Here is a 26441-nt window from a genome sequence, read left to right as displayed (position 1 = left end):
CTGGGTTTAGTTCCCAGCAGCTCACAACCATCTGTAACTCCAGTTCCAGGGACTCTGACACCCTCTTTTGACTTTCATTGCCACTAGGTATACACATGGTACACAGATGCACGTGTAGGCAGAACACCCACACCCCTAAAATAAAACAAATCAAAACAACTAATTAAGTAAAAATCAAAACCTACCCTATAGCCAAATATGGTGGCATGTGTCTGTAATCCCAGCATTCTGGAGGATGAGGCAATGGGATCATTAGTTCAAGACCAGCCTGGTCTACCTAATGAGATTGCCTCAAACAAAACAAATCAAATCAAGGCAAAACAAACAGACACAAACACCACCTGTAGTATTGTCTACCTCCAAACAAATGCTCTGACCCATGAAAGTTCTGGGTGTCTTGCTCTGAACCCCAGCAGAACTTGGAAAGGTGGGGCGGGAAGCTACAGCCCTGGCCTTGTCTTCTAGGACAGGGACGACCTGAGGCTGAATATCCCTCAGACAGCTCCTTCACCTTGAACTCAAATCCCCGCAGAGCTTTCCAGAGCCTTCTCTGAGACAAGCTCGTCCACATGTGCTGTTTGCAGTGGACGGCGGTTGGCTCGGCACCCCTTCCTGCCAGAGGCCTTTTGCTAACGTGCCAGCTGCTCTGACACCTGGAGGAGCCTGGCCGGCCTGGCTTTGAAGTGGAGCCAGCAAGGAGCTGCTGCCAACCGTAGTCTGTACAAATCTATTGGATCACGGAGGGATCTTCGCAGGCAGTGCCTCTAGGTAGAGAGAAGGCCTCTGGGGAGAAATGCAGGCACTCTGGTTCAGGCTGGCTCTGAGCAGAACCATGTGCAGGGTGGAGTCCAGGGCAGGCAACTGGGATGAAGAACGTGGAGTTGGCAGGGTCTGAGCTGGTCCCAGAGGGCTGGCTGCCCTCTTCCTTGCTGACTTCCAACAGCTGGGACAAGCTGGCTGCCTGGGAGATAAGTGGGTGCCAAGGAAGCAAAGCTTCCAGTGCAAACTCACTGAAGCGCCAACCGCCTCTGCACCCCCTGGCCTAGTGGCATGAACTGGGCCCTTTTCCCCTGAAATTGTGGGTTTGACGGCTCTGAGATCAAGTCTCAGTTCTCTTACAGTTCTCAATCTATCTGTGTCTCAGTTTCTTCTTGGTTCCTATAGCAAAGGACCCTGAGAAATGCAATGTGAGGATGTTTTTGCCCAGGGTCTCACAGGGAGCCATGAGTAGTGTGAGGTGCTAGCCACATGAGGAGCTCCTCTGGGTTAAGGTGCTAGAAGAGCCTAAAATAGCAAATGAAAGTGGCTCAGTGGAAGCAAATGCCTCCCCAGCCAGGCAGAGGCGGCCAGCCAGAAGCTGGCTATTTAGTTTCTAGCCCACTTTTAGGAGAGCCAGCTCTTAGTCAGGGCCCAAAAGAAGAGCCCCTTTGCATGACTGAACTTCTCTGGAGAGTCACATGACTAGTGTCCTTCATTGGGACAGCTGAAGCACGTCCCCAATTTGGTTTGTGCTGACAGTGTACCCTGGCAGGCTGTTTTAATGTCAGGGCTGTGAGAGCAGGACAGTGATAAAACCAGGTGGGGGCCTGCCCAAGGTCAGGGAGCATGCTGCTGGGAAGGTTTCCTGGTCTCTTTCTTCTGGCCTGGGTAGGAAATGAGGACCCCAGTCCAGGTCCTCAAATGCTGTAGGCCATGTAGGACACAGTTTTCCTTAGGCAGCAACTGTACCTTCAGGGAACCTCAAATTCCATCTCCATTGTAGGGACTGACAAGTTTGACCCAGAGCAATAACAACAGTGCTTAATATCCATTTGCATATCTTTTTAATTAAAATTATACTCACTTATTTGTATAAATGGATGCAGGCAGCTCATGCCATCCATTTGTGGAGGTCAAAAGACAACTTAAGGGTGTCAGTTCTTCTACCATGTGGGTCCCAGAGATGGAACTCCTTTCTTCCTTCCTTCTTTCCTTTTTCTCTTTCTTTCTTTCTTTCTTTCTTTTTTCTTTCTTTTTTTTTTTTTTTTTTTTTTTTTGAGATAGGGTCTCATTATGCAGCCTTGGTTATCCTGGAACTTACTAAGTAGACCAGGCTGTCCTTGAACTCACAAAGGTCTGCCTGCTTATGCCTCCCCAATGCTGGGATTACAGATGTGTTCCACATCGCCTCCCTCGATTTAAGATGACGACAACAACGACAACAACAACAAAAACAGCACTAGGGGCTGAACCCAGGATTTTTCTCTTCTGAGCTACATTGTGCCCTCTTCATTCTTTCTAATTTGAGATAGGGTCTCACTAAATTGCCTATGCTCACCTTGAATTTACGCAGGAGTCCAGGCAAGCCCTGAACCTAACCTTTTTTTTTTTTTAAACTTTTTTTTTTTTTTTTTTTTTTTTTACATATTTCTTTATTTTACATTTTGCGTATACATCTGCATGACAGAAGAGGGCACCGAATTTCATTATAGATGGTTGTGAGCCACCATGTGGTTGCTGGGAATTGAACTCAGGACCTCTGGAAGAGCAGACAGTGCTCTTAACCTCTGAGCCATCTCTCCAGCCCCTGAACCTAACCTTAGTAGTTAGGATTACAGACCTATGTCACCAAGCCAGGCTTTGCTTGTTTGCCCACTTTTGAGATGGGACTTACTGTCTGCCCAGACTGGACCCAAACTCCCGAGCTCAAGTGATCTCCCTTCCATAGCCTCCCTGGAAGCCAGGACTTCACGTATGTCACCAACTTCAGCTTTTTCGTGAAGGTCGAACTCGTGACCTTGTGAATGCAAAGCGTGTGCTCTATCACTAGACCATGTCCCAGAGCCTCAATTTTGTGATGGTTTCTTCTGTTAAACACAACTCTTAAATTCCTTGGTCCAGTACAGTGCTTCTCAACCTGTGGTTAAGACCCCTTTGGGGGCCACACAGTAGATATCCTACTTATCACGTATTTACATGCAATCCACGACAGCAGCGAAATTACAGTCATGAAGCAGCAGCCAAATAATTTTTTCCAATGGCATTTTATTATTACCTTTAAGTTATTTTGAAGGTTGACAGTAAACTTATTGTTAACCATATAAATGTTCTCTTTGTGTTGAAATTCTCTTAAAAGTGTGGGAAGACAACAGGCATTCCAGAACAGACTTCAGAGACATCAACCCTTAACGATCAGACATCTAAGTGCAAGTCTTTTTAGCTGGGCCAATTATTTGCAACAAAATAATGTTATGGTTGGGGTCACCACCGCATGAGGAGCTGTATTAAAGGGTGGCAGCATTAGGGTGGTTGGGAACCTCTGGTCTAGTACCTAGCATTTGACATTTGTGGCCAGGGTTCAACTTGCAGTTGGGGAATTCCCGCTTCCTTGATGGTAACTCCTCGCTCTCTGTGAGATGTCAGCCCCTGTTGATTGCCCTAGCTGAGGACCCAAGAAAGTGCCTAGCAGGAACGGCATGCTTACTCAATGAACATGGGCTGCTGGAGGAACAGTTAGGTTTGTGGACAGTTGTATTTGTTTTGCCCACTGGGCTTGGGCTTTTTGCAGCATGTTGAAGAATTCTTTTGCCAGCCAGGCGGTGGTGGTGCAATCCTTTAAAGACAGCACTTGGGAGTCAGAGGCAGGTGGATCTTTATGAGTTTGAGCCCCGCCTGGTCTACACAGTGAGTTCCAGTACAGCCAAGGTTACACAGAGAAACCCTGTCTCAAAAAACCAAAAAACAAAACAACAACATCAAAAAACTTTGCCACTTCATACCAGACACTGAGCAAACTCTTGAAGGATGAATATAAGTGAGATACCACTTTTCATTCACTATACTATATATGTGTATTAATTTTTTTTAAAGCTAAACACAATACTTTTGAGACTGGGTATTGCTATGTAGCCATGGCTGACCTGAAACTTACTATAGAGACCAGTCTGGCCCCCAAATCACAAAAAATATGCTTGCTTTCACCCCAAGAGTCATGGACTCAAAGGCATATGCCAGGGCTGGAGAGATGGCTCAGAGAATAAGAGCACCGTCTACTCTTCCACAGGTCCTGAGTTCAATTCCCAGCAACCACATGGTGGCTCCCAACCATCTATAATGAGATCTGGTGCCCTCTTCTGGCCTACAGGCATACATGTAGATTGAGCACTCATACATAAAATAAATAAATAAAACATTAAAAAAAGGCATGAGCCACCGTGCCTGGCTTCCATTTGTCAACTGTTGGCATTATTTTCTGAGTGATTGGAGCCCTGCTCAGGAACGCCTCTTTATATCTGTAACTTGTGTTCCCCTACATTTCCCTCCAATAGCTTCTGATCTTACATGAAGGGCTTGATTCCCTTGGAGTTGATTAAGTTAAAAGGGTTTTCTACAGTCGTCATAGCTGCGTTTCCAAGCAGCACAAAGGTGCGTGTTTCTGCCTCCTCGCTTCTGCAATTAAAGATGTGCACCACCATTTCAGCCTCTACATTAGAATCTTAAAAATCATATTTGTCACTTTTCAGCCTTTGGGTTAAAGTCAAGTATAAACATTAGGTAATTTGTTGGGGCATATGACTGGGGTTTTACATAGATTATCCCATTAAAGCCTTAAAACAACTGCATTAGCTAACATTATTTCTGTTTTATAGATGTGAAAATTGATGCTCAGAGAAGTTAAATAATTGTTTTTTTGAGACAAGATCTCACTATATAGCTCAGGCCGGCCTGGAACTCACTGTATAGCCTGGCATGGCCTTGAACTCATAATAATTCTCTTTCATCAAGAGATTATGGTGTAGCACTCGTTTTGAAAACTCTACTTTATTTGGGGTGTTTAGGCCTCTACCTCCCAACCCTATGTAGGAGAGTGAAAGTTAGTGAGGAGAGAGGGCCCAGACCTCTTTACTTCTCCTGGCTATTTAGGGTCACAGGGTTCTTTTAGGGCTCTATATCAATCTCTATCAATCGCAAACTCAGCTAGCAGGCTCCTCCATGCTATGCCCCAAAGCGTTTCTCTCTGTCCGTCTGCTCCAAACCGCCACACTGTCTCTGGCCTCTCTAAACTGCTACACACCACACGCCAATACCAAACGCCACCCTTCTCTTTCTCTCTCACATTCAGAATCCTAGAACACGCCCCTCTCCTTGCCACACATGGAAGGATGTTACCAACTGGCAAAAGCCACACTCCGCACGAGAGAATTAACAGGTGTGGACAAGCCATAGCCCAACTAAAATCTCATACTTGGGATTAAAAAAAAAAAGCGTATTTATATAACATAATTGAGTTTATAAAGAAACCAAAACTTTCATTATATACCCCCTTTTTGTTTAAAAATGACTTTTTCTCTAACATTAATAAACTTTATAGAGAATAAGAATAATTATGAAAAGTATCGGGTAAGAATTACATTTACAATGTCCAGTCCATTTGGATTTGGCATCCTTGGAAAAAGTATTCCATTGGAGACCCCAAAGTTCTGTACCTAGATCACCTTCTAAAAATATCTATCTAGACTTTAAAACATCGTCTCAGTTCCTAAACAATTAAAATTAACTGTAGTGAGACCGTGACTGTGTGGAATTACAGGTGGATTACAGGTGGTTGTGAGTTGCCGTGGAGGTGCTCGGAATTGAACCTAAGTCCTATGGAAGAGAAGCTAGTGCTGAACTGCCTCTCCAGGCTTTATTTAAAAAAAAAATTGGTAATAATAACATCAACATTGCTAGGTGGTGGTGCATGCTTTTAATTGGTAGTGGCAGATCTCTGTGAGTTTGAGGCCAGCCTTGTCTACAGAGCAAGTTCCAGGACAACCAGAGCTACACAGAGAAACCCTATCTCAGAAAAACAAAAACAAAAAACAACCAACATCATCATAACAGTAAATTATTTATTTACTTGTTTATTTATATACTCTTATTTCATTTTATTTTAGGTTTGAAATAAGGTGTTGTGTATCCCAGGCTGGCTTTGAACCTCTCATCCTTCTGCCTTACCTTCTGAGCACTAAGAGGACAGGCATGCACCACTATGTTTTATTTAATTGTTATTAATCATTGTTATTATTATTTTATCTTTTTGAGACAGGGCTTATGTGTAGCTCTGGCTATCCTGGAACTCACTCTACAGACCAAGCTGGCATCAAAGTCAGATCTCCGGCTGCCTCTGTCTCCTGAGTGCTTAAATTATTAGTTATTGAATTTGCTCAGCAAGTACCATATTTGTCACTGAACTCTCACTAAAACACTGTGGTTATTGTTATTCCCATTTCACAGAAATGGAAACGGGGATCAGCAAAGTTAAGGGATGTCCTTATGACGGTCCAGCTAGAAGCTCTGGTGGGCTGTGTAGTCACCTTTCTCTTTTTAGGTTTATTTGTTACTTTTAATTATGTGTGTGTCGGTGTGCCTGTATGTGCAAGTGAGTGTCGCGCCCAGGGAGGCCAGAAGAGGCAGATGCCCTGGAGGTAGAGTTATCAACAGTTGAAAGCCGCCGGACATGGGAGCTGGTTGGGTTCTCTGTAAGAGCAGCAGTACTCTTCACCACTGAGCTGTCTCTCCAGCTCCCGCACCACCTCTTTGTAACATCTGTGTTCCTGTAGGGCGATTTTAATGCTACTACTTTTAACCTGTATTGCAAGTTTACTCTGTGCAGGGCATTATATTAAGCACATAACAGACACTAATTATTTCCACCTTACAAATAAAGGCAGTGAGGCTCAGAGAAGTAACTTTCCTAAGAGCACAGCTGATAAATTCGGAAGTCTGGTTGCAGTCACATGCTCTTTCTTGCAGGGCTGGGGGCTGAACAGAGCCTCCCAAGCGCTCTGCATATCCAAGCCCCATGTGCCGTGCTCTCAGCCATCAGGAAAGCTTCCTCGCTTAGAGGACGATGAGATGGAGACGCCCTGGTGATCATTTGGGGATAAAGGGTCTAATTTTCTCACTCCTGAAAGAATATTGAGGTAGGCGGTCTCTGGCTGGGCTGCCCCGGTAGGCCTTTCAGCTCCTTCCTGTGTCTCCAGCTCCCACCTGCTGCCCGTGGCCTGGCTAGAATGCTTGTAGCCTTTAAGGCAGGCACTTGTAGAGATGCTATGTCATGCAGAGGCTCTGGTTTACAGCTGCCCATGGATTACATTCTTTTCCATTCACATCATCACAGACTGGAGCCTCCTGCAGCCTGTCCCCAGACCTCAGGGCCCTGAATAAGTAAGCTGCCAGTGGATGGGAGAGCAAATTTCTCATCTCAAGAGAATCAGCCTTACAGGCTTAACCACCCACATCTATAATTCTGGTCAGATGCCTGGACCTGTGTAGGGGGATGCTGGCCTTCTGACTTTCAGGACAAAGTGAGAAGAAGTGAATGGTCCAGCAGCATTTTTCTGGACAGTTGCAGTTTTCAGCACACACAGCAGCTAGAGTGGAGTGGGGAATGGCTGATGTTGAGGAACTGGGGCTGACAGAGAAGCCCGACATGTCCAGCCAGGGAGGAAACCCCCCACTAACTGAATTCGTCTCCATTCTGCAGCCACTCTCCTGGACTTCCCGAGGCTCTAAGGTTATTTGTACTTGCTCATAATTCCCTATTGCCGTTGGAATGGCTGCTTATGATGTACTCATTCCTCATGGTGAGAGGCTGAGTTTCCGTTACTTAGCACAGAGGCCTCTTAGCACAGAGGACTAGCACTTTAGAAGCCTCTTTGTACTCATAATTTTATCTCATATATATTCATGCCACGACATGAAGAATTTTGGTTTTTACCAAGACGTGAGAGGTAGAGCCTAGAGATGAGTAATTTAAGGTCATCTTTGGCTACATAGTGAGCTCTAGGCTAGCTTGGGCTACCTGAGAACCTATGTCAACAAACAATATTTTTTTAAACTTTTATTTATTTAAAAATTTTAGATATAAGTATTTTGCTTGCATGCATGTCTGTGCACATGCATGGCTGGTGCCTGTGGAGGTCAGAAGAAGGCATTGGATCTTCTGAAGGTGGAGTTATAGACAGTTGTGAGCTGCCATACTGAGAAAATGAACCCAAGTACTCTGTAAGAATAGCAAGTGTCCTTAACTGCTGATCTTTCTGGGTCCTGTTTTTAAACGTTTATCTTTTATTATTTTATCTTTTTGAGACAGGATAGCCCTGGCTGTCCTGGAACTCACAGAGATCTGCCTGCCTCTGCCTCCCCAGTGTGGGGCCTGTTTTTAAATTTTTAAAGTAGTGTGTGTGTGTGTGTGTGTGTGTGTGTGTGTGTGTGTGTGAATGCCATCCAAGGTTTATTTACGTATCCATGTGCTCATGCATTAATTTGTCCAGCACTCACGCATGGGATATCTAGTGCACTCGTGTGCAGTGCCTGTGTCCGTGTGCACACATGAAGGCCACAGAGGGCCATGGCTCCCTGGGGGCTGGAGCTCAGGAGCTTGTGGGATGCTGGCCTGCTTATGGGATGCATTCTGGGGTCTGACCTCCAGTCCTCCTGCCCGTGCACCAAGCGCTCCTACCTGCTGAGTCATGTCTCTAGACCAGGATTTGTGGTTTTTGAGTATTCTATATTTATACTCTTGTAGCACTTACACAAGTCAGAGTGTTTAGAAGGAGCTGAGGAAATGGGTGTGGCAAAGGCAAAGCTGTGGCTCACTCTCATAAGTTTACCACATACTATCAAAAGTGGGAAGGGAAGGAGGCTGGAGAGATGATTCAGTGCTCAAGAGCACTGGCTGCTCTTCCAGAGGACCTGAGTTCAATTCCCAGCACTCACATGGTGGCTTAGAGTTCTACAGGATCTGACACCTTCTTCTGCCTCTGTGGGCATTGGGCACCTAAGATAAAACACCCACACACATAACTCTATAAACAAGCAAACAAACACACAAACAGAATGGGAAGGAAAGACAGCAGCTCTTCTGGGATGAAAGAAACCAAGGTGATATATCAAAAGTGCAAGTACTCAAGGGTTCACTTTAAATATTGTTTTGTGAGGGGTGGGAATACATTTTATTAATGACTATATCATCAGTATTCAGAGTAGCTCCTTTCATGAAACTGGGACTCAAGAAATATTTGATGGGGCTGGAGAGATGACTCAGTGGTTAAGAGCACCTGCTGCTCTTGCAGAAGATCGAGGTTTGTTTCCCAGCACCCACATGGCTCACAATTGGCTCTCACTCCAGATCTGGAGGATCTGACGTCCCTTTCTTGCCTCCTGGTGCATAGGTGATGCACATGAACTCACACAGGCACATACTCATACACATTAAAAAGAAATCTCTTTTTTTTGTTTGTTTGTTTTGTTTTTGAGACAAAGTCTCTCTCTATAGCCCTGTCTGGCTGTCCTGGAACTCACAGAGATCTGCCTGCCTCTGCATCCTGAGTGCTGGGATCAAAGGTGTGTGCCATCACACCTGGCTAATAAGTACATCTTTGAGATAGAGATAGAGAGACAAAGACAGAGGGAGAGAGACAGAGAGAGTTGAATATTTGATGAGGGCAGGCATGCGTGTCCCCATCTACAAAATAAATACATTTGAAGGGCAAACAGTGGTGTATGCCTTTAATACCAGCACTTGGGAAGCAGAGGCAGTGGAGTTTGAGACCAGCCTGGTCTACAGAGCAAGTTCCAGGACAGCCAGGGCTGCACAGAGAAACCAAAACCAAAACCAAAACAAAAACCAACCAACCAGCCAGAGAGAGAGAGAGATTGAGAGAGTCAGAAGGGACCACATATATATACATTATAATTATATTATTTGAAGTATATATTTCTTTTTAGACATGGTTTCACTATGTACCCCAGGCTGGCCTTAATCGCACAACGTCCCACTTGCCTTAGCTTCCAAGTGATGGGAACACAAGCATGCACCATCAGCACTGGCTGACTCCATTTAGTAGAAATGCCCAGAACAGGAAAATCCACAGAGACAGAGAGTAGAGAGCCCCGCTCACCTCCCTCTGAGACTGTGAGACACTGGAGAACAATGCCTAAATTGTGTAGGACTTCTTTTGAAAGTAAGAAAAATGTTCTAAAATGGACCATGGTCATGAGTGCACGGCGCTGGCAGTATTCTAAAGGCCATGGAATTACACACTCGAGTGAGTGAAACTACAGTATGAGAATTGTATCCCTACCATGAAGAAAAATATCGCAAGAGAAACGTGATGAATAAGCAAATGGACAACTGAGAGGTGGCGGCTCTTGTTCCTCCTGTCACTTAGAAGCATGTACAATGGCAGGTGAGGACGACTTACTGCTCCATTTATCCACACACCCACTTGCTCAGCAGTCATGCACAGGGTCAGGCAGGGTTATGCTGACTGACAGGGACTCAGCAGCAATCGAGGCTGCTATGGATCCTGCCTGCTCTTGGCTTCTTTTCTTTTCTCCTCCCACCCCTCCAACTCTCTCTCTCTCTCTCTCTCTCTCTCTCTCTCTCAGACGTGGCCTCACTATGTAGCCAAGGTTGGCCTTGGGACCATGATCTTCCTGCCTTAGTCTCTACTGGAGGGCTAGGAATACAGGTGTGGCCATCAGGCCCAGATCATTCTCCTAATCAGAATTTCCCAAGAGTCATAGTTCTATTCTTCTTCTTCTTTTTTTTTTAAGATTTATCATGTATACAAAGTTCTGTCTGCACGTACACCTGCAGGCCAGAAGAGGGCACCAGATCACATTACAGATGGTTGTGAGCCACAGTGTGGTTGCTGGGAATTGAACTTAGGACCTCTGAAAGAGCAGCCAGTGCTCTTAACCTCTGAGCCATCTCTCCAGTCCCCATATTTCTCTTCTTAAGTACTGACTTCAAAAGGATGAATCTTTTTAAAAAACTTTTAAAAACACTGCTGTTTTTTCTGTCCGTATGTCTGTGTGAGGGTGTTGGATCCCCTGGAACTGGAGTTATAGACAGTTGTGAACTGTCCTGTGGGTGCTGAGAAGTGAACTCAGGTCCTCTGGAAGAGCAGCTGCTTCTCTTAATCCCTGAGCCATCTCTCCAGCCCCCTGAGTCTTTCTTAAAATGAGTTGAATCCAAAGGGAAACTAGCATGGAGTTCTGTCATTAACTTCACTGGCTGCTTTTAAATTAAAGAGATAATCCATCATCACCACCATCATCATTATCATCATCATCATCATCATCATCATCATCATCACCATCATCACCATCATCACCATCATCACCATCATCATCATCATTACCATCATCATCCTCATCAGATTCCTCTTCCTCCTCCTCTTTTTTCTTTTGTCCATTCAACTAAGGAAAGAATTCAAGCCAGGCCTGACAGTGTATGTCTGTAATTCCAGAACTGAAATGGCTGAGGCAGGAAGATACATAGAAAGAGACTGTCTCAAAAACCACAAAACCAAACCAAAGCAAAAATTCTAAGCTCCCTTTGGATTGCCGATTAACGAAAACAATAAAACTTGCTTTAGAGCTTTTACTAGAAGTCACTGGAAAAGATGAGTTCCCAGTAAATAAGCAGAAAGGGGCCAGGAGCTACAAAATTGTCTGCAAAATTTGCACAGTCAGCAAAATTAGTTCATAAGCCTTAAATAAAGTGTCCTTTCGCAGGAGTGGCTGATGTCTGCTGCTAGGACCACTGACCTTCCCAGCTTCCAAGTCTGTGGAGAGAAAGGGCTGGGGTCCTTTGGGAGGAGCAGGCTGGTTCTGGCTCCAGCGCAGGCACTGGACCTTTGGCTTAAGTAGGGCCTCCAGGCTGGTGCCCACACAGGGGAGGCCAGCCAGGAGGCTGCAGCACAATGTCTCTTGACCATGGCCAGCTGGGCCTCTCCCTCCTGTACTGCCTCCAAGTTACCATCAACTGCACAACAGAGTTAAGCTCTTGGCACGCCAGCTTCCTTTTCAGGAAGGTAGGGCATGGTGGCGAGTATCAAAAGGGATCTTCTCAGGACTCACATCGTTGAAGTAAGTCAATGGAAGTGGAACATGGAACACGAAGAGAAATGACTTCAACATAACTTATTTTGGAAACTGGGAGCTTTTCAGAAATTCCGACCTTTTGTTCTGCTTGAATATGCAACCTACCTCACATTTGTGGTAGGAGATGGAAAGTTAATTAGGTATAGTTCAACTACTTCATTTGGTTTTTAAAAAATGTGAGTGATATTAAAACCAAACCGTGTTTAGGGGCTCCTAGTCCTCTGCTAAGCCACAGTTCTGGGCCAACCTCATTTAGCGCACACAGGATGATCTGCTTTTCCCTCAGCTGGGGTTTTAGTACCCGCCCACAGCATTCTTGATTATAAATGATCACCCACTCTTGCTCCTCTTTCTTCAGAACGTCCTCCTCTGTGTGTGTGCGCGCACGTGCATTTGTGTGGCCCTGTGTCTTTACTTCGCTACACTCAGACCCTGAGGCTCCCTGTGAAAACCACAAAGGATCATTTGGTTTCCCTTAGGAAACAGAAAGTGTTATGTGTATCTGGGGTGAACCCACAACAGACTTCTCCCCTGAAGGCCGGTTTCTCTATGAGTGCTTTCTCTGAGATACGCTGTTCTAGTTTCTCCGAGAGGCTCTGGCCCCCGCGTGCAGCTGACGTGAAGACTTGGACTTGGGACACACATACCTAGCTGCTTTCTGAGTGAGCTCCAGCGGGAAATCTGGGCACAGTAACTGCAGCAGACAGTGGTACTCTCTCATGGTCAGCAGATCTGCAAGGCAAGAGAAATGAGTTTGTTAGGACGGCAGTTCAGGCCCCTCTCCACCTTGTATCATTTCATGGGTTTTGAGCCCAGTCTTGTTAGAATGCTGGCAGGGTTTGAAGGCGAGTCAGTGTAAAGGCGAGTCAGTGTAAAGGCGAGTCCTTCCTTCCTTTCTTTCTTTCTTTCCTTTTTTCTTTCTTTCTCCTTTGTTTTGACACAGGGACTCACTATGTAGCCCTGGCTGGGCTGGAACTATGTACATCAGGCTGCCCTCAAATTCACAGAGATACCCCTGCCTCTGCCTCCTGAGTACTGGGATTAAAGTGTGTGTCACAGATGGCCCAAGAGGTGAGATTTTAGAACTAATATCTCTACCAAGCCACCCCTGGGTGAGGCGCCAGTTACAGCATTTTGACTAGAGTGGCTTCACTGGTTTGAGAACTAGCCAGGTGAAGAGAGGAAACAAGAAAAGCAACTTCATCAGCCTTCTTACGCTGGATTTCTATGACTTCAAAAATGTAGGTGGACAAGTCATGCCAAAGCTGGCTCAGTCTGTTGGAAGCCTCTGGTGTGGCAATATTTACAGTGCATGCCCCCAAACCATCTACAAAGTATCAACAGGCAGCAACGCAAGCATGTTGCATGCATGGGGGAGAGGAGCACATAGCCCAGAAACCCACAGACCTAATTCTCTGCCACCAAGACGGCAGCACGCTGACTTCTTTGGGATGCCTGCACACAAATCTGGTCATACTACTATTACAGGAAGCCAAGACAAAGGTCCAAGACATACAGTTGTGGCCAACAAATAATTCCTGACCTACAGAAGCAGTGCTGTGGGAGAGAGGAGCCAGGGGTTTTTTGGTCTAGACTTGCCAAAGAGACAACTCTCAGAGAGGTTTACAGGGTCCCAGGGCAGAGGGATCACACCTATGCTCCCCAGTTGTTTTGCTGCAGTCTGTGCTACAGCAAAAAAGCTGCAGATCAGTCAGGCAGCAGCAGTCTTCAACAACTCCCAAGCAGCAAAGGCTTTCCAATGTGGAAGGCCATGCTCACGCTGAGGCAAGAGCAACCCAGCTGCAGCTATCCTAAGCAGGAGGGTGAGCGGGAGGAAGGGGGCCGGAGACTATGTCTATGCTGGGGAACGACGATGGTGATCATAGGCCATTGGTTTCTTTGGACCTAAGTTAGCCCAAGCCACAGGAATCCAGATCTCCTGCCCCTGCTGGTTTGGTTGATACTTTTCTAAGACAAAATCCCCAAATCTCTCCAGGGTCAGGTCTGGGCTCTGACCGCTTTTTCATCAAAGCTCACTTCAAGGTGGGGGCACAGAGTTAAACTAACCACAGTGCCAAAGGCAGGGGCACCAAAAGAACAGCCTCAGCGTCAGCGCAGTCAGGGGAACAAAAGGGCTTGGCAGCCTTGACCTTGGTTTCATGGGCCATGCACAGTGTGCCAGGAGGCTATGTTTTTCAAGCACAGGAATCATAGCTGCTCGGTGTCGCCACTTGGGATGAGGCTCAGGAGTAATAGGGATGGGGAAAACCCACTCCGTTCCTGCTCCAGAACTCTCAGTACGGAGGACGAGTGCTTTCCATCAAGTCAAGTGCTTGCCTCTGTTACACGTGGACACTGTTACTGGAGGTGGGCACAAAGATTGCCGGGTAATTAGCGCGCACTCGCCAGATCATCTGGACAGTCACCTTGGGGAGATGAACAGGATAGCAACGATGAAGAAACTCGGGGAGGAGAAGGACCCGTCTCTGTCTCCTGGTCTCCAGAGCTGAGGCCATGGTTAGTTTTCTCTTCCTTTTCAGGGTGCTCTGGGTCAAACCTAGACATCAAATATAAGAGCTTGACCACTGAGCTAAACCCTCAGCAACTCGTCAGGGTCTCTGTATCGTGTTTGTCCATGTGTCTACGTGTCCATGTGTGTCTAGGCCAGAGGCAGCCTTAGGTACAGTTCCTCAAGTATTGTCAACCTTTCAGAAAATTTCATTTTCTTTTAGTCACATGGGTTCTGGGGCTTGTCATCAGTCCTCATGCTTGTGAGGCCAGCATGCTGACGAGCAAAAATTCATACAATTACTCTGTACCTCTCTAAGGTAATAAAGGGCTCTTAAAAGTACCAAAGCCAGAAGACACCCTGCCCACCACTTGTGGAACTGAGCCTCCCCAGTGCTGGGTGAGGAAGGCTGTCATGGAAAGCGACCCGGGAGAACACAAGCGAGCAACTCTAAGTGTGAGAGAGCAGGTAACATCAAGGCCGGGACTGCGAGGGCGAGCCACTTCGTACCTCTGGAGATGGGGCACTGCGGGTGGAAAGACCGGTTCCAAAATCCAACCACTGCCCCACTGGCTGGGCTTCAAACCGGCCTCTCTAATTCAGGGATGGAACCTCAGGCAAACTCTAATCTCTCCATCTCAGGTTCTCTGCTGTGAGCTGGGGACCGCAGCCTCACTCTTCAGGATTGAAGTCAAAAGAGATGCTATCTATAAAGCGCGCAGCAGAATGTCTGGACCTTAGCAACATCAAACACTTGGAGCTGTTTTGGTTTTGTTTTTAAATCCTGAGGGTTAAAGACAGGAGAGAAGAGGAAACCAACCACCTTCTGAGGTGCTTCTTTGCTTGCTGCATTTGAATGCTTTAATCTGCACTGTTCAGTCTCGGCTGCTCTCTGTCAGGTTGCCTGGGTTACGGCACTTGCTCTCTTCTTTGTCCACGCATTTAGCGTCCACACTCGCCTCCTGCGGCAGCAGTTGAGTGAAGCAGCCACAGGATGCAGCCCCTGAGGCTCAAGCCCTTGCTCGACCAGGCGTTTGTTAACTCCCAATGCGGCTGTGCATACCAGGCTCTTCGCTGTTTAGGACTCTCTCTGAGATTTCAAAGAGTTTCCCAGCAGCCCTTCTGGGCTATCGGTGCAACGGCGACAAGAGTGAACCGTCCTTGAGCTCTGTGCTCAGGGTTGGCCTCTGTACACTTAGCTTCCCAGCAGTATCTTCTGATGTTGACCCCATTGGTCCTACCCCAGCCCACAGAGAAGCACATGGGAGCCTGGAAAACTTAATAACCTATGATCGTGGAAGGAAGCCCAGGGTCTGAGCGACAGGGGGATGTGAAGGGGTTCTAAAGGCAGGAGGGGCTTAATGAAAACACGGCTTCCTGGTGTTTTGAGTATTTACTATGGGTCAGGCTGGGCTCTCTTTAAGGTTTACATGCATCATCTTATCTGAGTTTCACTTTTTTTTTTTTTTTGGCAAAGTCTCACACTTAGCCTAGGCTTACCTAGAACTGCCAGCAAACGTCCCGCCTGTGTTCTGAGTGCTGGGATTACAGGTGTGAGCCACCGGCTAATCTTTATGATTTAAAAAGTTTATGTGTGTAGTGTGTGTGTGTGTGTGTGTGTGTGTGTGTGTGTGTGTATGTATGTGTGTACCATGGAACCCATTTGAAGGTCCCAGGACAGTTTTGTGGAGTTGGCTCTTTCCTTCCACCTTCTCAGACTGAACTTAGGTTGGCAGGTTTTTGCAGCTACCTGCTTGGTCATTTGCTGCCCTAATTGTCACTATTTTTATCCCCATTTCACAGACAAACAAATTCATACTGTGTGTGCACAAAGATAGAACTGGAATTCAAATCCTGGCAGAGTTTAGCTGCAGAGTTTACCCAGCTAGCACTTCAGCACCCTGATTTTATCAGTCTGATATGGGAACACTTAGACACCAGTTTTCCCTCCAAACAAACTCCAGCAATAACTAGCTCCAGGTGAACTGGATCAAGGAGACAATCCTTGTGAATTGGAGTCTTTCTTGTAAGGAACTGAGACTGAACGGTTCTAATTACTGTAAACAGGAAACACTGAAGCTCGGCTCAGCAGCTGGAGCAGGCTGAGCCCTGCCAGCGGACACCGCCCACAGCAAGCGGTCCACCTGTGCTGCTGGCTGCCTGGAAGGCCCCCCCCCCCGCCCACCCGAGAGCCCCAGCGCCGTGCAGGTGCAGGGAAGGCCAGTGATGCGCTGTGTGCCCACAGATGCTTCTCCAAAGGGATCCCCCACAATTAGGAGAGCTCAGCCAGAAGCCCCTGAGTTCAAAGGCAAAGGCTTTTGTGTAAGATCGAAATCAGAGCCCTCTCCACAAATTGGTGCTTCTCTTTGTGTGGGTGGTCAGAATTGCCAAACTCTCTTCATCATCGTCTACCAACTGGGTATCTAGCCCAGAACCAGAGAGGCTTCTACCTCAAGTTTATGACATCCAGGGGCTGCACAGTGCTGTAGCTCAAACATTAAGAGTGCTCAGGACTAAATTCTAGCTTTGCCAGTGACTTCAAGACACCTAACTAATAACTGCGAGCCTCAGTTTCCATGCATAGAATGTAGAAGCCTCGTAGACTTGCGAGTAAATGGCAAGTGTATAGGTGTCTGGCCCAGCATGGGTGTGGTTAGTATCTGCCGTAACTAGTTCAGAAATAAGCTCTTCTCTGGCAGGTCAATAACTTTCTCAAGGGAACAGCTGGTTTAGAAGGCTACTCTTTAGACCTAAGCCTGTCTGGTTCCAAAGGCCGTAAGGGTTCCACCCCAGCACGTGGGATCCAGCTGCTTTACGGCGGTCCGAACTCCTGATGATAGGATTATTCCACCAGGTGAGTGACAGAGTAAGTTGAAATACAGACTCCCTTCAGGTGGCCAGTTCAGTGGGGCAGGTCAGGCAGGACAGAGCGCAGGTTCTGAGACCACGTGACCTGGCAGCACCCCTGGTTCTAGTACTTAGCAACAGATAAATCACCCAGCTCTGCATGTTGGCTTCCTTGTTTCAAAGTGTGCATAGCACAGTACTATCTTATGGGTCTGCTGTAAGCAAACAAAACAAAAGCCAGAAGAGGTGATTTACATACATGATGCCTTTATCAGAAAAATCAGCAAAGTGACTAATCTGTAAAACTGTAGGACTGTTTTAAAATTAATTAATTTAAGCTTAAAGTCTTGGGATGGATGTGGTGGTGCACACCTTTAATCCTGGCACTTGGGAGGCAGAGGCAGGTGGATCTCTGTGAGTTCAAGGCCAGCCTGGTCTACATGGTGAGTTCCTGGACAGCCAGAGTTACATAGAGAGACTCTATCTCAAAACAAACAAAAACAAAACAGAAAACAAACAAACTTGAAATCCTTAAATGTACACTCAACTACAATACCCAGGTATTTTTTTTAAAGATTTCTTCATTTATTTATTTTATGAGTACTCTGTCGCACAAACACCTGCCTGCCCAAAGAAGCAGGCATCAGATCACATTATAGATGGTTGGGAGCCACCATGTGGTTGCTGGGAATTGAACTCAGGACTTCTGACAGTGATCTTAACCACTGAGCCACTTCTCCAACCCTGCTAATTTTTGACATCAGCACAGTGAGTATGCGTGGAAGGATTGGATGAATAGAATTGTGTATCACATAGTGACCCTAAGTCAGAGCTCACAGAGATGGTTATGGTCATCGTGTGTGGGGTGAGTGTGAAATGTTCCCTATAGATTTGTGCGTTCGAACACATGGTCTCCAGCTGGTGGAATTGTTTGGAAAGGCTCTGGAACCTTTAGGAGGCAGAGCCTTGCTGGAGGAAGTGTGTCGTTGGGGGCGGGCTTTGAGGTTTTATGGCCTGGTTCCCGTTCCTGTTGCCTCTCGGCTTCCTGCTCCCGATACCTGCCACACCTCCTTCATCATGTTGGGCTGCATCCGTCCCGAAACTGTGAACCCAAATAGCCCTCTGTCCTTTAAGTTCTCTTTTCAGAGTATTTTATCACAGCAAAAGAAGGAACTAAGATGATGTGTAAACGCAAAGAAGCACGATCTCGAGGCATAAGAAGTGTTCTGCAAATGGGTACTTGAGGGGATCCAGGAGCCTCAAAGAACTGCAAATGGCAAATGTCCTATTTGGCAGACACAACTACCAGTGAACACAGTAAATCATGGCAGGTGTGCCACAGCACACAGGCTGGTTGGGTCCTAGAACCTTCTCACCAAGGGTGCAGGTCAGTCGGCTTCAATGCTTTCGCATAGCAACGAGCGGCCATGTGCGCTGTGAAGGCCGAAGGAGGCCGAGGATTTCCCCACAGAAGGCACTTCACCAGGAGCGCAAGTTCAGAGTGCTCTCTCAGCTCTCTCAGGGTGAGCAGCGCCCAGATTCAGTATTCTTCCCGTTGGTCATCTCTACCTCATCCCAGAGACTTGTGGACAAGGTTATTTTAGCCAAGAAAATTAATCTAGTCACAAAGGACTGATACTCAGCGTACTCCAAAGAAAGAAAGAAAGAAAGAAAGAAAGAAAGAAAGAAAGAAAGAAAGAAAGAAAGAAAGAAAGAAAAGAAAGAAAGAAGAAAGAAAGAAGGCTTTTTACATCTGGCCTGCTTCCCCCCTCCCCCGTGGAAATTCCTGCCTCTGAAGCTTTGTGGAGGCAGCTCAGTCATTTCTACATTCTCTTTGCAGACCACCATGTGTGTCCACAACATTTTCTCACAAGAACTGTGGTGGTGTGTGGCTGTAGACCCAGAGGCCTGGGAAGTGGTGCGTGTGCCAGAGCCAGAGCGCCATCGCCACAGAGCAGCAGAATGGTGCCAGATGGAAGGACTTGGGGCACGGCTTTGACTCACTCAGAGTAAGCCTGCCTTGAATCCAGGACTTTTCACCCTTAGAGTGTGGGGAGACAACAGGGTTCAGATTGAACTCATTTGTGTGAGCTGCCTGTTTGTCAGCTTTGTGAGCCAGTGCCGGGTCAGGGCTAGAGATAATGAAACACTACGAAGCCACGGGAACCCCAGAGGGCTGGATGACCTCTAGCTGGGTAGCTGCATGATTTCAATAGAAACGGCCACAGAGGCCAGAGAACACCGCAGACCATGAGTGGACTCTTCAATTCAGTTACAATTGTTTTTATGTGCATTCTTGCAAGAGCTATGAAGGCTCATTCTAAATGACACCCTTGGCCAGGGTGCTCTGCCAAGAGGTGCTCGGAAGGCCATGGATAGTTCAGGGCATGACCACACCACCCCTTCCCATCCCTAGGGTATAGAGGCTTTGTTACCAAGCCACAGCTGAGTAAATACTTCTCGGTGCTCTCTGTAGAGGAGGGAAAGGGAAGTGAGGAAGAATGCTGGGGGGAGCAAGAAATCTGACAGCTTCCCTCTCTATGGAACACTTGGTACCCTAGTCCCCGGAAGATTGCCAATGTCCTAAGGGCTGTCAAGCAAAGCCTAGCAGAACAGTCTGCGTTCCTGAACGTTATCCTCTTTTGCAGCACTGTTTTATATTTTAAAAGGAGGGAAATGATAATTAGTTTACTGAAAGGAAAATGACTCTACAAAAGGAATGAGAAGTAATGGCTTCCAATGATACTTGGTGGGGTATGATGCTGGAGCCGTTATCAACTCTGGCCTCAGTCAAGTCACTATTCCACAGAGCATCTAGTTAGTGTGTTCAAATTGGAGAAGGAAGCCAGACTCTTTATTTTTGTATTTTATTATGACCAAACCGAGCACCAAGGGAGAAAGGTCGCTAGCCTCTTTCTATTTGGCCAGCGGGATTCTAGGCAAACTATTAAATCAGACGAGGCAATGATCTTGCTGCAATGTTTAGGATGAACAAGAGCAACTTCCCAGGAACTGTTGGTATCAGATACAAATGTAAAGAAATGTGGGCATTTTCTATCAAAGACTTTAAATATATGCATCCTGGTGGTTTGGTTAGGTCTGTGGGTGAACCACCGCCATCCCTACCCAGCACTAAGGGCTTGACACAGAGGTTGATATGCTACATAAGAGCCCTGCACACTGAGTTGGGTCCTTGGGGTACTGTTTTTCTTCTGGCCCTCAGGTAGGACTGCTGAGAGTTGGGGGTATTAAGAGAGGGTATTGGGTTTTTGTTTTTCAGGACAGGGTTTCACTGTGTAGCCCTGGTTGTCCTGGAACTCTGTAGACCAGGCTGGCCTCAAACCCACAGAGACTGGCCCACCTTGCTTCCTGAGTTCTGGGATTAAAGGTGTGTGCCACCACTCCAGGCCATCTTCTTGTTTTACTTTTTTTTTTTTTTTTTCACCTCAAGACAGAGTTTCTTAGTGTAGACTCTCTTCGTAGACCAGGCTGGTCTTGAACTCACAGTGATCTGCCTACCTCTGCCTCCCTGAATGCTGGGATCAAAGTTTTACACCACCATGCCTGGCTGTTTTCCCTTTCAAAGAGGAAACAAAGATGGAACATTCCTCTGGGGCCAAGCAGGTGCTTCTGAATTCTAAAACCCGCTCCTGTTTTCAAACGAACAGAAATGGTTTAACAGTCAAGGAGCTAACATGGAGAAAGGACTCGAGCCCCTTCCCTTCTGATGGTGACTGAAGGTGAGAGGAATAATCTTGCGGCAATGTTTAGGATTGCTGTCCTCAATGGCTGATGCATATGAAACCATTCCCTCAGCTTTTGAAAAGCAGGAAGTGTAAAAGTTTCCTACGTGGGGTTTTATTGTCGGAATGAAGGTTCCAGCTTGTTTTAGGAAAGAAAGTTGAGTTTACCTCAAGAGACACATGATACAGTGGCAATGCCCTGGTCTGAGTTCTGAGAAGAACTGATTACATTCCTCTGGGTACAACTTTCCTAGGCCTCAGCTTTTCACCCATAAAATAGAGATACTGTCATACATGACTATTTAAAAAAGGTGCGGCTTTGTCAAAAAAGTGTGTCACTGGGGGTTTAGGGTTTCAGATACTCAAACCAGGCCCAGTGTCTCTCTTCCTCCTGCCTGTGGATCCAGATGTGGAACTCTCAGCTACCTCTTCAGTACCATGTCTGCCTGCATGCTTCCCACTATAATGGACTATACGTCTGAATGTAAGTGGGCCCTCAATGAAGCGTTTTCCTTTATAAGAGTTGCTGAGGTCATGGTGTCTCTTCACAGCAAACATTGACTAAGACAATCATAGATGAAATGAACCTTTTTTATTGAACTTCCTCTTCAATGGCCCTTGCCCAGGCTAAGGGTAATGGAGAATGGTGCTGAGGCACTGATTTAAAACTCACCATGGGTCTGGAGAGATGACTCAGTGGTTAAGAGCACTGACTGCTCTTGTAGAAGAGTTGTGTTTGATCCCCAGTGCCCACATGGCAGCTCACAACTGTCTATAACTCAGTTCCAGGGAACCCCACCTTGGCACCAAGCATAGGTACAGATATACATGCAAGCAAAACACTCCTACACATAAACTAAACACACCTGAAAACATTAAAAACTAAACAAACAAAAAACAGCAGGGCAGTAGGGGAGGTTGGAGAAATGGCTCAGAGGTTAAGAGCACTGGTTGCTTTTCCAGAGGTCCTGAGTTCAATTCCTAGCAACCACATCGTGGCTCACAACCATTTATAGTGAGATCTGGTGCCCTCTTTTGGCCTGCAGGCAGAATGCTGCGCAAATAATAAATAAATCTTTAACAACAACAAACAGCATGGGGCCAGGAGAGACGGTTCGGTGGTTAAGGGCAATCACTGGATTCAGTTCCTAATATCATACGGTGGCTTACAACCTGTTGTAACTCCAGTTCTAGGGAATTCAGTACTCTCTTCTGGCCTCTGTGCCCACTTGTACACATGTGGGATACATGAACTCATGCAAGTACACACATACACACAAATAAAATACCATAAATCAAGCTTAAAGCTCAGCATGGTGGTTTACACAGAATCCTGGCACTGGGAGGCTAAGGCAGGAGACTCATCAAAGCCAGCCTGGACAATAAATACATTGAGACCCTCTTCAAAAGAAACTAAACCACCACACCAAAAATTCCTGCATTTTACTAAAGTCAAGCTAAGTGCTACTGTCCCTAACTTCTGTGTGGGTCTGACTAATGTGATGGCTCCTGAATCAGTTAGTTTATATCTAAACCTTGGTTGTTCACTAACCAGCTAAGTGCTCCTGAGCAAGCCAATTTAGAAATGAGTGTGGATAATGACTCTGATTGCACTATTTTTTAAAATTTAAAATTTAAATTATGCGTATATGTGTGTGTATCTAAGTGTGAGTTTGTGCAGTGCACAGACAGGCCAGGAGAGGACACCAGATCTCCTGGAACTGGATTTGCATTCTGTTGGCGACTATGACCTGCCTTATTTATGTGCTTGGACCTGAACTTGGGTCCTCTGCAAGAGCAGTGACTGCTCTAAACCACTGAGTCATTTCTCCAGCCCATGGCTGCATTATTAATGACACCAGAAGCACGAATACTGAGAATTCTAAGGCTGACCATGGAGAGTTTTTGAGGGGATCAGAAGACGATTAATGAGAGATCAGAGTGGGGCCGTAAACTACAGCTCCAGTACCAAGCAGAGGAAGAGCACAATAAACCCAACCTGCTCTCCTTACTGCTTCCCTGCTTTGCCCACACGGGTGGCTTGGATGGCTTTGCCTGACAAAAGGCACAGTTCATTGCCGCTCCTCACTCAAACCCGTGGGGGTTGGACCAGCTCCTCTCCTTATCTCGTGGTTATTTTATCACGCCTTTGTTCTTTATTGATAGTTACAGACTTCCTGCCCGAGGCAGGTGCACACTGTTTTTCTTGATAGCAAAGCATTGCCAGTCCTGGGTTACCCCATTCACCAGTGCTGATGGCTCCTAGCTGCAGAGACTGCATAATTATGCCCCATTTCCACATGCGGCATCACTATTGGTCCCATTAAGAAGCTTGTGGAGGCCACAGTTCAAGAGAGTTAAAAATTCCTGCGTGATTCCGGAGGGGACTCCCACCCCTAACAGAAGGGTCACTGGCAGTTGCTGGCTGCTGGGGGAGGGAGAGCCACTTTCTTTGGGGAGGAGGGCAGCCATTGGTAGAATGGCCACGCTCAGTGGAGATGGAAGGCTGTTGGCAGGGGCGTGGAGGGGAGCGGGAGGGAGTGGAGGGTGAACCTGACCAAGCCAGAGACACTGTATTCGTGCATGACATTTTTAGGGAGCAACAGCCTCTGAGATCATGGTCCTAGTTCTGCCCTCTGCTTTGCTGTCCTAGGGATCTAACCTGCGGCCTTGTACACAGTAAGCAAATACTCTACCACCAAGCTCCAGAGCCAGCCCCATTTTACAGCCCCATTGAACAGGGAGGCACAAAATCGCCAAGGAAGCGGTAGTACCATTCGCACTTGAGAGCATGCCTCTTCCTACCACACCATCTACCTTCTCTTCCATGCCTTTTAGCGTTCGCCTGTAGGTCCTTGATAACTCATCTTTCCCCTTTCTTTTATGGATGAAAAATAGCTTAACATGTGAGAGAACTGGGTAGATACGTCTTTTGCTGTCAATGTCTAAATCTGCCACAGACTATTCCATCTTTCTGCCATCTTTGGCCTAGGCCATCTTCCTTTGAATGCCAATAAGAAAACAGGAGTATTTTAAGCTGAGCTGTCACCACACACCTTGAATCGCTGCACTCAGGCAGAGAAGTGGATCTTCATGAGTTTGAGGCTGGCCAGGTCTACAGAGTGAGTTCCAGGACAGCCACGGCTACACAGAGAAACTCTGTCTCAAAAAAAAAAAAATCCAAAATAAAAAATAAAAACAAACATTTAAAAACCACTATAAACCTGCACCTACAATTTTAATATGACTAGACACAGGTATATTAACTTATACACAACCATTTTTTTAAAGTGACTTTTTTATCCTATGGGCATTGGTGTTTTGCCTGCATGTATGTCTGTGTGAGGGCGTCACATCCCCTGGAACTGGAGTTACAGACAGTTGAGCTGCTGTGTAGATGCTTGGGAATTGAACTTAGGTTCCCTGGAAGAGCAGCCAGTGCTCTTAGCCATCTTTCTAGCCCTGACACACATATATTTTCAACTACCTTTTCCTTTCCAATTTAAAATCAAGCTGGCATAATGAACTTTAAAAAAATTTTTTTTAAATATTAAAAAAATATTTAAAAAAATTTTCTGTAGACCAGGCTGGCCTTGAACTCACAGAGATCTGCCTGCCTCTGTCAGAGTACTTCAGAATGAACTTTTTTTTTATCAGCAAATCTATCTGATGATAATTTAAGAAAGCTGCAGAGAACAAAAGTTAAATACATTATTTTCCGAGCCTTCCATTATCAAGAGCAGCTATAGAATAAACAAGAAGTGGGCCAAATTATGCATTTGATTTGCTTAAAGTGCATTCTCCTTTTCTAAACAAATATAAACAGAGGCAGTGGCTAGTGGGGTTACTCACTGAGGGCGCCGAGCTGAGAAAGACTAAAAAAGCAACAAGCTAGGCTCTTTGGTTCTCGATGGGTGTTGTAAGTAGGGAAGGCTGTTGCTAGCTTGTAGGCGTGTTTATAAAGAGTGTGGCCTGCTCTCCCATTGGAATCTACCAACTTCTACCAACAATGATGGATTTATGGCTACCTATTCCCTGAAAACCAGACTTGGAATGAAAACAGCAGGAAGTCGGAAGAGGGCCGGATGTGGATAAACACATCTCTTTAGATGGATCCACCTTTGTGTTTCCTGCTGTTTCCTGTCTTTTGTGGGTATATGCAATGTTCTCTTCTATAATTATGTGTGTGGTTAAGAGCAGAGGCAGCTAAGAGAGGGAAGAGTGCCTGATTCTTTGGGGACAGGATGGGAACTAAAATGAAGTTAGCAGTTACAGTTCTAGCAGCCATCAGCTTCGGTTTGAAGTATGGCTTTTCTAGTAAATAATCCCCCGCTTGTAAAAAAGTGAACCACTTGCCATATTTTACTAAAAATGTGAACAGAATCAATATGCTCCCATCTCAGGACCTGAGCTGACAGGTTGTTTTGAGCCTTGATCCTTATCTTTCACTGGGTCTGTCCCACACACAGAAAGAGAAGAAAATGATGAAAAAATATCCCAGTGGCATCAAAGGATGAACCCACTCAATTATTTGTTTAATGAAAAAATATTCTAAATATCAAAGGTCTTGTTTCCTTGCTCAGTTTTAGGTCAGGTTCTTGACTTCTCCAATGAGGGAAGGCTTCTAATTAGGTACTCACTCTGCATCTTGGTTTCTTCCTCTGTCAGGCCTCACATATAAACAATCAGAACCGATTAAACTAAGCGTAACTCATTTTAAAAAATTTAATTATTTTACTAAAACATTTAGATCCATTTCTTTATATGTATATATGTATTACACACACACACACACACACACACATATACATGTATACATATATGTGTGTGTGTACTGTGTGCATGCCCGATGCCTGTGGGTGTCAGAAGATTGTGTTTTGGGTCCTTAGATAGTTATGAGCCACCAGATGTGTTTTGGGAACTGAGCCTGGGTCCTCTGCAAGAGTGGTTAAGTGTCTCTTAACCAATCCCTAAAATTATTTTCCGTGGATGGGTGTTTTGCCTACAACCTACATGATGTTTGTGTACCATGTGTGTGTAATTCCCATGCAGGCCAGAAGAGGGCCAGATTCCCTGGAACTGGAGTAACAGGTCCCTGAGACTTGAACCCTGGTTCCTCTGGAAGAGCATTCAAGGCTTTTGGCCACTGAGCTGTTTAATCCCATCAAATCCATTTTAACCATCCATGCATGGTTTCATACCCTGTGCCTTTTTGAGTTTTTGTCTGGTTCATGCATAACTCATTTAAAAAAATGAAAACTGGGTATGTGGTGCGTGCCTGCAATCCCAGCTCTTGGGAGGTGGAGGCAGGATGATCAAGAGTTCATGGGCGTATTGGACATAAAGCTAGTTCAAGGAAGCCTGTTGTACACCACACCGGCTCAAAAAGCGAATCAAAAATTAAGGGAGCAGAGCTGGGGATA

At 46.0% G+C, this 26441-nt stretch overlaps 1 protein-coding gene across 1 annotated transcript in view; it reads right to left on the bottom strand.

The window, feature by feature from the left end:
* The window catches only part of Cstpp1 (centriolar satellite-associated tubulin polyglutamylase complex regulator 1), a 158514-nt gene that overhangs the window by 10522 nt on the left and 121551 nt on the right, over positions 1-26441 (bottom strand). Inside the window, exon 4 of the mRNA XM_021640833.2 lies at positions 12567-12651. Within this exon, the coding sequence (XP_021496508.1) occupies positions 12567-12651 (85 nt within the window). The remainder of the gene's footprint in view (positions 1-12566; positions 12652-26441) is intronic.

This window comes from Meriones unguiculatus, chromosome 18, assembly GCF_030254825.1.
Source record: "Meriones unguiculatus strain TT.TT164.6M chromosome 18, Bangor_MerUng_6.1, whole genome shotgun sequence".
Classification (NCBI taxonomy): domain Eukaryota; kingdom Metazoa; phylum Chordata; class Mammalia; order Rodentia; family Muridae; genus Meriones; species Meriones unguiculatus.
This window is presented reverse-complemented; position numbering and strand designations above follow the sequence as displayed.